Source organism: Notamacropus eugenii, chromosome 5 (genome assembly GCF_028372415.1).
Source record: "Notamacropus eugenii isolate mMacEug1 chromosome 5, mMacEug1.pri_v2, whole genome shotgun sequence".
Classification (NCBI taxonomy): Eukaryota; Metazoa; Chordata; class Mammalia; order Diprotodontia; family Macropodidae; genus Notamacropus; species Notamacropus eugenii.
Genome location: NC_092876.1, coordinates 164,108,939 through 164,122,271, shown reverse-complemented (window position 1 = coordinate 164,122,271; position 13,333 = coordinate 164,108,939). Strand labels below are relative to the sequence as shown.

Below are 13,333 nucleotides of genomic sequence, written 5' to 3'. Positions count from 1 at the left end.
AAAAATTATTTTAAAAAGAAATAAAGATTTAAAAAGAGAATTAATATCTGGGAAAAGAGGTATAAAACTTTACAGAAGAAAACAACTCTTTGAAAATTAGAATTCGCCAAATGGGAACCAAGAATACAGAGCAGAGAAAGCACTTAGCTGAGGTCTCCCAATATTCCCCTCCACACAACTTTAAAATAATGCCTCAGATTGAATTCTAGAGTGGCAGAGCCAACAAATGATCAGAGTGAGACATTCTTCCAGTCCAGGACAACCTAAGAAGTCAGAGAGATCTGTGATACGGGGGATGGCAGATGTCCTGAAGCCCATATAGTTCAAACACCAGTGGTGGGACCAGGAGGTGGTCACAGAAGCAACAGCAACTTTGGGACCTCTCAAACCAGAGACAGTAAAAGGATCTAGCAATGGGTCAAAAGGAGATTACAAGGCATCACTCTGCTAGCAATAAATTCAGGACCAGATACTATTTGACAACTTCACTGTCTATACCCACTTCTGAGTCACAGATCAAGGGCAGAAAGGTGCACTTTCAGTCAAGAGGGAGAGGAAGTCCTGAGAGGCAACTGTTTGGCAACTCCCTTACCTATACCCACCACTGGGTAACAGTTCAAGGGCAGGAGAGGAGCACTTTTTGTCAAGATGGAGTGGAAGGCTTAGGGGGCACTATCACTTCCAGTCCCAAAGGATCAGAGATCTTGAGGAACAGTATCATTTCTGAACCTAAGGAAATAGGGCCCCTGAAGAGCAGTGTTGAAAGTAAGGGATAAAAGGTCCTTTCTGGATAAGGAGCAGAGTGCAGACAAAGAGAACAATGATGACACCTCTGCCCAGACTACACCACTTTGGAAGCATCAGAAATTTCCAAAATTCAGAATTCTCGGAAAATAGCACTGCAAAAAAGCTTAAGAAAGACTTCCCTCAAATGGAGCCCAACATTAATATAAAGTTCCAAATCAAGAAGTAGGGCAGACAAATGAGCAAACAACAAAAAAAGAACCTGATCACTTCTTGAAATATATTTAGGCTTTTTCTTTATCATGACTTTCAGGTAATCCAATAATTCTTAAATTACCTCTCCTCAGTTTATTTCCTAGATCAGTTGTTTTTCTGATGATATATTTCACATTTTCTTCTACATTTTCATTTTTTTACTTTATTTTATTGTTTCTTGATACCTCATGGAGTAACTAGTCCCCAGATGTCCAATTCTAATTTTTAAGGAATTATTTTCTTCAGTGAGTTTTTGTATCTCTTTTTCTAATTTGGCCAAATCTCTTTCTTAAGGTATTATTTTCTTTAGTTTGCTTTTTTTTGGTTGTTTGTGCCTCTTTGACCAAGCTGTTAACTGTTTTTTCATAATTTCTTTCTGTGCTTTCATTTCTTTACCTAATTTTCTCCCTACCATTCATATTCGTTTTTGAAAATCACTTTTTAAGTTCTTCTGGGAATTCTTGTTGGGCTTGTGTCCAATTCACATTTTTCTTTGAGGTCTTCCTTATAGCTGTTTTGACTTAAGTGCTTCTTCTGAGTTTATGTCTTGATCTTTCCTGTCACTATAGCAGCTTTTTATGGTAAAGTTCTTTTTTGTTTGTTTTTTGCTCATTTTTTCACTATATTTCTTGATTTGGAATTTTATATTAATGTTGGGCTCTGCTCCCAGTGTGGGAATTTTGGGGGGGAATTTTGTCTGCACTCTAGTCCCTACCCAGAAAGAGCCCAAGATCTCTTGGGATTGCCATTGATACTGCTCCTCAGGGCCACTCTTCCCTTTTGAAAAAAAATGAAAAAATCCATACAGAAGCAGTTCTACCATTCCTTTTATGACACAAATATGGTGTTAATACCTAAACCAGGAAGACTAAAAAACAGAGAAAAACAATTATAAACCAATTTTCCTAATGAATATTGATGCAAATTTTTAAAGAAAATACTAGCAGGGAGATTACAACATTATACCACAAAGATCATGCACTATAACCAGGTGGGATTTATACCAGGAATGCTGTGCTGGTTCAATATTAGGGAAACTATAAGCATAACTGACCATATCAATAACAAAAACAACAAAAATCATATGATTATATCAATAATAGAGGAAAAGGCCTCTGACAAAGTACAATACCCATTCCTATTAAAAACACTAGAATCAATGGAACATTTCTTAAAATAAGTATTATCTATCTAAAATCAAGAACAAGCATTATCTACAATGGGGATAAACTTAAAGCCTTCCCAATAAGCAAGGATGTTCATCATCACCTTTATTATTCAGTATTTTACTAGAGATGCTAACTATAGCAAAAAGAGAAGAAAAAGAAAATGAAGGAACTAGAGTAGGCAATGAGGAAACAAAATTACCATTCTTTGCAGCTGATATGAGGGTATATTTAGAGAATCAATTAAAAAACTAACTGAAACAATTAACAACTTCAGCAAAGTTGCAGGATATAAAATAAACCCACATAAATTAATGGCATTTCTACATACTATCAATAAAACCCAGGAGCAAGAAAGAGAAATTCCATTTAAAACAACTGCATTCAAAATGAAATACTTGGGAGTCTACCTCCCAAAAAAACCCCAGGGATTATATAAACACAATTTAAAAACACTTTTCACACAAATGAAGACTAATCTAAACAACCATAGAAATATTAATTGCTAATTGGTCTAGCCAATATAATAAAAATGACAATTCTACTTAAGTTAATTTACTTATACAATTCCATGCCAATCAAATTACCAAAAATTATTTTACAGAGCTAGAAAAAATAATAACAAAGTTTATCTGGAAGTTCAAAAGGTCAAGAATCAATGAAAAAAACATTAAAAAAGGTGGCTTAGCAGTTCCAGATTTCAAACTATACAAAGTAATGATCACCAAAACAATTTGGCACTGGCTAAAACATAGAGTGGTAGATCAGTGGAGTAGATCAGTAGATCAGCAGAGGTACACAATACACAGCAGCAAATGACCATAGCAATCTTGTGCTTTACAAACTCAAAGATACAAGCTTTGGGGGTAAGAAATGAACACCTGACAAAAATTTCTGGGAAAATTGGAAAGCAGATTGGCAGAAACGAGGCACAGACCAACATCTCACGCTGTTGCCAAGATAACATCAGAATGGATAAATTATTTAGACATAAAGGATATCATCTCATAAGTAAATTGGGGGAGCATGACAATATGTACCTGTCAAATCTATGGCTAAGGGAAGACTATATGACCAAAGAAGAAGTAGAGAACATTACAGGAAGTAAAACAGATAATTTTGACAAGAAATTTGTCTGCACAAACAAAAATAATGAAGCCAAAATTAGAAGGAAAACAGGAAACTGGAAAAAAAAAAATTTGCATCGTTTCTCTGATAAAGGCCTCATTTCTCAAATATTTAGGTAACAGCCAAATTTATAAAAATAAGAGCCATTCCCCAGTTGATAAATGATCAAAGGATATCAACAGGCAGTTTTCAGAACAAGAAATCTAAACTATCAAGAGTCACATAAAAATACTCTAGATCACTACTGATTAGAGAAATACAAATTAAACCTAACACACCTAATAGATTTAGCTAACATGACAGAAAAGGAAAATGACAAATGTGGGAGGGGATATGAAAAAATTGGGACACTAATGCACTGTTGGAATTGTAAACTAGTCCAATCATACTGGAGAATAACTTGGAACTATGCCCAAAGAACTATAGAACTGTGTATACCCTTTGACCTAGGTCAATATCCCAAAGATAAGAAAAAAGAAAAAGATCTATTTATACAAAAATATTTATGACAGCTCTTTTTCTAGTGGCAAAGTATTGGAAATAAAGGGGATGCCCATCAATTGCAGTATGGTTGAACAAGTTGTGGTATATGATTGTGATGGAATACTACTGTGCTATAAGAAATGATGGGAAGGATGATTTCAGAAAAACTTGGGAAGACTTACATGAACTGTTGCAAAGTGAAGTGAGCAGAACCAGAAAAACACTGTACACAATAACTGCAGTAGCGTAAGGATGATCAACTGTAAAAGACTGAGCTACTCTGATCAAGCCAATAACCCAAGACAATTCCAAAGGATTCATAAAGAAAAATGCTATCCACCTCCAGAAGGAGAATAGATGGAACTATGAATGTAGATTAAAGCATACTTTTTTACTTTCTTTATTGTTACTGGGTTTTTTTTGTTTGAGTTCCCTTTTGCAACATGAGCAATATGGAAATGTTTGGCACGACCTCACATGTATAATCAAAATCAAAGTGCTTGCCTTCTCAAGGAGGGGGAAGGGGTATGAAAGGGAGAGAATTTGAAACTTAAAATTTTTTTAAATGACTGTTAAAATTTTTCACATGTAATCAGGAAACATTCAATGAAAAAAAAATTTTTTAATGAAACTGCCAAATGGAGACTAATGACTCCATAAGACATCAATAAATAATAAAACAATCAAAAATCTGAAAAAATAGAAGAAAATGTGAAATTATCTCACAGAAAAAACAACTGACTTGTAAAGTAAATCAAGGAGAGATTATTTAAGAATCAATGAACTACTGAAAAACAAGAGAAAAACAAAGAGCCTAGATGTTACATTTCAAGAAATCTTAAAAGAAAACTGCCCAGATCTCTTAGAACCAGAGAGAGAAGTAGAAATAGAAAGAAGTCACTGGTCATCTTCTGAAAGAAAACTCAAAGTGAAAACTCCCAGGAATATCATAGCCAAAATATGAAGCTCCTAGGTCAAAGGAAAAATACTGTAAGCAGTCAGAAAAAAAGAAGTCAAGTGATAAGGCGCCACAGACAAGATCAAATGAGTTAGCAGACGCTATTATTGAAGGAACAAAGAACAAACAGTATTTTGGAAAGTATAGGAAATGGGCTTACAGTCAAGAATGACAACCAGCTAAAATAAATATAATGCCACAGGTGCAAAAAATGAACCATCAGAGAACCTTCCAAGTATTTATGATTAAAATACCAGAGCTGTGGAGACACTTTGAAGTTCGAGAACAAGAGGGAAGAGCAACATAAAAAAATGAAATGTGAATAAACAATTATAAAGGATGAAACAAGGGAGGGAAAGAAAAATTTTCTCACATTATCAGAGCACACAAGCAGACATATATACAAAAAAGGAGGGGGAATTAGAAGAAGGACAAATTAAGGGAGAGATTAGTCAGTCTATAAATAAGCATTTATTAAGTGCCTAAGAGGTGCCCATGCACTGTGCTAAGCACTAGGGATACAAATAGAAGAAAGATAGTTCCTGTTCTCAAGGAGTTTACAATCCAATAGGGGAAGACACACACAAAAAGAAGTCGGAAAGTGGGGTAAGGAGGTGGAAGAAGGTACCCAATGTGGGGACATGGTGGAGAAGTCAAAAAAATGCCAAAGTAACACAGCCAGGTAAGACAGGAAGAGATGTTCTAAACTGAGAGTTCTCTCCTTAAATGGAAGCAAAACAAATTCTAAGGATGTACAAATACAAAAAATATTTATAGTTCTTTTTGAGATAGCAAAGAAAAGCAATCTGAGAAAGTACTCATAAATTGGGAAATGAATGAACCAGTTTTTGTATATAAATATTACAGAATATTAATATGCTGAACTCTTATCAGTGTAATGACCAATTAGCATTCTAAAGACTCAAGATAAACATGCTATCCATCTTCCGATAGAGAAGTAAAGGGTTCAACATGCAGAACTAGACAAATTTGTGGAAATCTGTTTTGAATGACTATATATGTTTGTAATGAATTTTGTTTTTCTTGTGCTCTCAGTTGAGGAGGGGGGCTGTGAGAAGATGAATCTCAGCTGATTAAAAAATATTTTAATAAAAATAACAAAAGATAAAAGAAAATAAAAACAAGTACACAGATTGAAACGATTCATATTCACAATATGCTTACATTCTAATGGGGAAGCAAGTATACATCAAATATAAACAGCATAAATATAAAGTTAATAAATACAATTATATAAAAAGCAGTTAAATAAAGAAAGCTCAAGGGGAAAGGTACTAACAGTTGTGGAATCTGTAGGGGCTTCATGCAGAAGATAAAGCTTGAGCAATTTCTCAAAAGAAGAGAGGAATTCTGTGAAGCAGGAATAGGAAGATTCACTCCAGGCAAGAGGAGAGGGGGAAGGACATAGCCAATGCAAACTCACAGAAATGGGAAATAAAGTGTTGGGAATGAGAAACAGAGGCCAGTTTGTCTGGATCACAGTATCAGAAGGTTGATAAATCAATGTGGTGAGAATGAAGCATTAACTTGGGGTCAGCTTTCCCATTCTCTTTACCCTGGTACTAGAGCAAACCTTTGTTGTAATTTTTGCAATAGTGCAGTTTCTAAAAGATTCAAGTCTGTTTTTACAAGGAATTAAGTCTAATAATGGTAATATTCCTTAAAATGAATTCAAATTAGATGATGTACAGTATTTCACAAACCTTACAGTGCTATATAAACATCAACTACTATTACTATCTTTTTGTTCTCAATGGAGTTGAGATAAAAAAGTCCTAGGAAAAGTCACTGTACTGTTCTTTTATATTTGTATTCTTTGGACTATTACAGTTGGATAAAATAACTACTTTTATGAAAGATTTAAGATGAAGACTCATTTCTTCTGCTAAATCTTTATATTTTAAAAGCATTCTGTTCTATGCAGCTTGGATATGATATAAACATAGTTCTAAGCGTTTTATTGATCATTGTTATGTCTGAGCAAAATTGTGGGCAACAACTGTTTGTGATAATGGTTCAGTTCCAGAAGCTAGGTTCTTTCTGTTTATCAAATATTAGTCCGCTAGGGTCATTTGCTTCTGTATGCTATCTATTCCATTGATGGTTATCTCCAATAACAAATTGTTTTGAGAATTACCACTCTGTAGTATTGCTTGAGATATGGTATTGCTAGACACCCTTCATTCTGACTTTTAAAAATTTCCTTTGAGATTACTACTTCTTCAATTGTTTCTGACATTGCATTGGTAAAAAAGAAAAAAAAAACACATGATTTATGTAAAGAACACTTTTTCATATCGACATAAAATAATTTAGCATTATCCCTATACTAAGGTTTATTTTCTATTTTTGAAGTACATGAATAAACCATGACTACAGAACTAAGTCAAAGACACTGGGATAATAAAAACAATATAAACACTATAGCACTTTGGGGTACCTTATTTAATAGGTTATCAAAAGAGCTGCTTTTACATTTCTGGCCCTTTCTGATGGCCCCTTTTTTTAACCAATATAATGTCTTTTTACAGACATATATAGATATTTTTAGTGATATAAGCCATAAATACTTTGTATTAAAGCACATATATAATTAGCCCATATTGTAGGCTAAATTCTTATTATTTCTCCTTATTTTTATTAATACATAGCACCATAATAATTAATGACTATCATTCTATATTTTACTTATTATTCATTTACTCTTATTCTTTTGTTAATAGTTATGTGATGCTTTCAACTAAGAAAGATGAGATCAGGCTAGCATTTGAGTAAAGTTAATAAAATGTTTTTCTAATAATTTATGTGCTAAAAAATCATTATTTATGTGCTACTATGAAGCATCTGATTTACTAATTATATCTTATATCAACACTACTCCAACATTGAAGAAAAACCAGTTTCAGTCACATCCTTTGACAAAGATGTTATGTTGCTCATTACATCAATTATATACAAGCTGTCTGTCTTTAATTTGATCCACCCTGAATTTTTGTTATATTGAACTTCTTGTGAACAATGTGGCACTGGAGAGATGGATCAGAGAGCAAAGACAAACTGCATCTTCTTTCTTCAGGGCTTCTCTGATTTTGTTCTCAAGCTTCTTCAATAGTTTTTTTATAGATGCTGAATTATTTATTTTGTTCTTGACCAAACTAAAGAATGTACAAATTTTAAGATACTTGGGGGCAGAGGATAATGATTAATCTGGCTACTCCCTTGCCTTTTTTCCTGACCTAGATTAAACAGCAGATTTCTGTCACATATCATTTTATTAACCAGGTATCCAAAAAGGCATATAACCCTAAGACCCAACTCAAACTACATAAGGACTTAAAAGAAGTATTGTTAATGAAGTCCACAGAACTTTTGGTCCATGGATAGATTTTAAAGGGTCTGTGAACTTAGAGGGAAAATAATTATGTCTTCATTTTTATTGCACTCTAATTAAATATAGTGTTTCCTTCAATTGAGAACATAGGCAACAAATCACAATGCTATTAAGTTACACTTGGCTGCCAAAAGTATTCATGATAAAAAAAAAAGTTAAAAGAGGCTGGGAGCTTCAACTATTGAATAAACCATGCCAGGGTCATACGGTACTTGTAAAACTAATTCTGGACTGTGAGTGAAGCTTTCTAAAGACATCCAGTAAAAAAAGGCTGAGTTCCTTGGACTGAACACAACACAGGAAGAAAGCCCTTAAAGTCTGATCTTTGATTCAAGCTTTATTAACAGGAGAGGTGAAACCAGGAAAGCAAGACAAAGTTAACAAATAGAATAGCTGCAGTTTATACACCACTCAGTCAAATAAAACAGCATTTCTGCACTCCCTTCTGCCCTATAACATTAGAAATTATCTATTCTAATTTAACTGATAAACTGTTTATTTAAATAATTGATTAAAATTATTTTTGACATTAAAGTAAAATGATTCAATTGAAGGTACAAGCTACATGTTCGTTACAATACTTGCCTCTCGAACCTCTTCCTCCTCCTCAGTAGTATTCTTTTTTCTGCTCTCTCTGAAATGACGTACCTAAATTAAATTACATGTTAGGTAATGTAATTATTGTAATACATGTTGTAATGTAAATATTGTAATAATAATTGTAAATAATGTAATTATTCATCAGCAAAAAGTATAATCTGCACACAAGATAAAATGATTAGTCACAATTTGTTTATGGAATGCTTTAAAATGTAATATATTACTTGATCAATTTAAATACAGATGCTCCTTAGAACAAAATATCCATGTCCTTAAAATACTGTTCATAAAATTAAGTATACTTCTCACTAGCACACATGAAAATCGCACTATGTGTTTCTAGGGGAAAGGTTTTGTCTTTAAGCAAAATAATGTTGCTTGTTGTCAAAATGTCCACGTTTCTTAAAAGCACCAAAAAGTTAGTAAGATGTTGAGAAAAATCCACTATTGCTTTTTACCACCGCAGTGGGATACTTCACCATACAAACTCAAAGGAAGTCAAAAGATGATCTCTTAAGGAGTTTAAAATAGGACTGGCTACATAAAAAAAAAATAGTGGTAATATGACACAATCTGATACTACCATGTATGTTATGAAGTAATAAATAAGAAGTCAGAAAAAGGAAAGACATGAAAATAAGTAGGGTTTGAATTGTAAAGAAACAGTCCATAGTGAGGTGAGAACAAGAAAGATCTGCAGATGCACAGTGGTAAGCATTCTAAGCTAGGAGAGAACCATAACAATTAGCACAGTTTTGTAGAAGATAATAAAGAAACTGGCCTAATTATTGTGGGGAAATCTCTTTTGGGAAGTGATGGGAAAAAAGCTGGACAAGAAGGACAAGTGTTAGACTATAAAAGACCTTAAAATTCAAACAGGAGAGTTTGAACTTGATACAGCAGGCAATGGGAAAATCCTGCAGACTGTTGAGCAGTTAAGATTCCTCATCTGTAAAACTAGGAGTTGGAAAGTGGCAGTGTAGTACAACAGGAAAAGCCTGAAATCTGGAGCCCAGAATCTCAGTTCAGACCTTGGTCCTGTCTCTGAGAACTTATATGACCTGGGGCAAGTCCCTTTATCTCTTTGGACCCCAGGTCCTCACCTGTAAGAGAGGGCTAAAGTGAGTAACTTGAAAGGTCATTTCCAACTTCTATGATTAAAATGGCAACATGAGGAGACATCAGACAGCAAAATATAGATGAAGCCCAAGAAATCTAGAAGTTAAATCAACTTACCTAAAGCCACAGTGCCAGCTAATGACAGAGCCAGAACTCAAATGCAATGATCTCAATTCCCAGTCCCTTGCCCTTATCACCACACCACACCATCTTCACCACACCACACCATCTTACATTCCCTACTGTTTTGCTAAATGCCACAACAGGCAAAGATATCATCGATGCCTAAAGGAATAAGGTGCCTGCACAATACGCCACGGCATCAGTCCCAGCTACCAGTCCACTGGGGGACATCACCATCACACCATGGCCCTCCTGAAGCTCTGACCAGAAGGAACTGAAAAAAACAACAGCTCCTTGAGAGCAGACACTGTGAGGCACTCCTGGAGATCTCTGGAGGTTCCTATAATACGTGCCCCTCAGCCTGGGAGCTCTCCACCACAGAAGAAAGTTCACTGATTTTTTTCCTCTTCTCTATATCCTTTCTGCCTCCTTTTTACCCTGTCCCTTTCCTCCCTTCTCTTCAAATCTTTTTCCACCTGTTTTCCCATTCTTCTTCCCTTTTCTCTTTTTCCCCTCCTCAAGTCTAAATTTTGCTAAAAGGACCAAATGATTCCACTCCTTATTTAAACATTGGGGTCACAGTCCTTCGTGCACCAAAGTACAGTGAGTGGGGCCCCCAAAAAATTCCCTACTAACCTCTTCATCAATCTTATCTTCTGCTGCATCAATGTGACGTTCTTTAAGAAATCTCTGGGTTTTTTCCAACTGGTATTTTACCAGTTCCTCTATGGCATCTTTCTCTTCTTTGTCCACAAACTCTTGCACTGCTTCACCCATCCCCCGCTCTGTCAGAAGGGAAAGTTGCACTTTCTGTAGAGATAGAAAAAAGTCTAATAAAAAACTATGGAAGGGGAAAAAATCTATTTGAACAAAATAGAAATAAACACAAATGATAAAATTGCAAAATAATACTGGGGGATTGAGGGGAGATATGAAGTATTTGGAGAAATAACTCCATAAACTGAATAGTAGTACTATTACTGTAGTGTACTGAATAGAGTACTAATAGTAGTACTCTTCCAAGACCTCAATCATTTCCCCTTTCTCTCTGCACCAGTTTCTTCTTATCTGCTTGTAAATAAGCTGTAAAAAAGCCTTCTAACATCAACCAATTACCACCCCATCTCTCCTCTTTTTCAATGTCAAATTTACTCACTCCTCAGCCTCTTACATTCTGGGGCTTTACTACTCCATAAAAATTACTTTCTCAAAGATTACCAATAATGAAATTACTGGTATGAAATCCAACAGATTTTTTCCAATATTTACCTCCCTGACCTCTCTATAGAATCTAACGCTGCTGAACATCCATTTCCTCATCTGGATACACTTTCCTCCCACAGTTTCAGTGATACTACACTCTGCTGGTCCTCTTCTTGCCTTCCTGTTCCCTCCCTAGATCCTCCAACTTTTCTTAACTCCATAAGGTAGGAATTCCCCAAGATTCTGTCCTAAACTTCTCTTCTATCTCTGTACTCTCCTGCAACAATTTCCTTTATAACTATAGCCTTATCAAATGCATATGTCAACTCCAGAGTTCTCTTCCAAGTTCGAGATGCATATTTCCAAATGCCTACTGAATATCTCTAATTGAGCATGCTGCTAACCTCATGGACTTATCTATAAAACAAACTTATCATCTTTCCCCTCAAACCCTTTCACTACCTCTGTCAGTGCCACCATCATTCATTCTGCATATTATGTTTAAAATCTCACTATAATCTTAATACTTCCCTCTCTTTTCACATCCCATCAGGATCAAAGTTCTATCTCTGCAGTACCTTTCTTATCCTTCCTTCCTTTCTATTCCCATTGCCACCACATTTGTTCAGGAGTATTTCAAGAGATTCCTAATGGGCCACCCCTTTCTCTTCTCTTATCCCACTCCAACTACCTCTTCAACACATCCTCTGATACAAAGATATGGTTATGTAATCCCTCTTTTAGAAACCATTTAATAGCTCATTATTGGCTGAACTCAAAGTCCTTTCTTTACAAAGCGATGACATCCTAACTTTCCAGTCTTATCTCAAACTACTCACCTTCAAGTATCTACATTCTACCGTAACTGTCCTGACCATTTTCTATATATGTACTGCCTCCCTATGTCTCCATCTTTGCTCATGCTAGTCATGATGATTAGAATACCCTCATTTCACCTCTTTGTTTCTCAGGGAAATTCTTAGAATTCATCATTCTTATTTTTAACGTGGACTAAATTAAAATTCTTATTTATAAAAAAGATGACAATTTCAATTCACTGTCTTACAATTCACAATTTGCCATTTAAAATTACAATAAATGTGAGTAATTACTTTCTCTGCGGTCTGAAAATATTGCTTCACAAGATCTTCTACCCTTATAGTAGGTCCTTCCGAAGGAGGTTTTGCGATAAGCTCCCCAAAGTTGATCTGTTCTCCTAGAAAAGCAATGTCCATTAAAACCAATTTACTTTTTATACTTTATAATGTTAAACACAGCAAAACTATAGTTCATCAATCACAAGTGATATACTTAAGGGCAGGAGAAATGCAACTCCACTAAATGCTCCCTTACAAACAGACAAATTTAGTGGCAGCAGCAAGACTTTATTGTTACCAATCACAGTTTCTCCCTATCTGTAATAATTCCCTGTATCTTCATGAATCAGACTATCAAAGAGACTTTGGAAGATATTTAATGTAATATTTAACGTAATAATTACACTAATGTAAATGTCTCCTGAAGTATGAATTCCTGGAAAATATTCACACAGACTCTGCTTGAAGAAACCCCACTTTCCACACCCCAAATTCCAAAAACTCACTTAAATATTAGATACTTCTGTTGGTGAAATGTTCCTTATATTGAATTGAAATTAGCCTGTGGTCTAAATTCTGCTATCTAGGGTCAAATTAAACAAATTTAATACCTTTAACATAAATACAAAATGTACAAGCTCCGGCCACAAAGAAATTGCCATCAACCTATTTTATATGTAAAGGTATGATGCCAGTACCACCATAATTATAGGTTATATAGAATAACCATGACTTAATTTTATGTACCTGATGAGAGGATTTAGGGAAATCCATCCAAAAACAAGAAAAATAAATGTGCAAACATGTATATATAGAAAAATGGGAGCACACAAATGAAAAGACAAAAAAAAAAGACAAACAGATGAATGACTAGAGGTGAACCAAAATAAATTAAAAAATAAACTTCTGTAGTAATCTGGAAAAGAGTAGAACTTTTTTTTTAATATTAAAAGAACTGAAGACCTTGAAAGAACTGTCAAGTTCATCTAATCCAATCTTCTCATTTTGCATATGAGGAAATGAAAAAATAAAGAGGTGACAAGAC

General features: G+C 34.7%; 1 protein-coding gene across 2 annotated transcripts in view; it reads right to left on the bottom strand.

Annotated features, from left to right (window-relative positions):
* The window catches only part of MRE11 (MRE11 homolog, double strand break repair nuclease), a 69,690-nt gene that overhangs the window by 29,365 nt on the left and 26,992 nt on the right, over positions 1 to 13,333 (bottom strand). For both annotated transcript variants that reach the window (XM_072611320.1, XM_072611321.1), the window contains exons 12-14: positions 12,304 to 12,407; positions 10,625 to 10,798; positions 8,732 to 8,794 (exon numbers count right to left, since the gene is read on the bottom strand). In XM_072611320.1, coding sequence (XP_072467421.1) covers positions 8,732 to 8,794; positions 10,625 to 10,798; positions 12,304 to 12,407 — 341 coding nt within the window. The remainder of the gene's footprint in view (positions 1 to 8,731; positions 8,795 to 10,624; positions 10,799 to 12,303; positions 12,408 to 13,333) is intronic.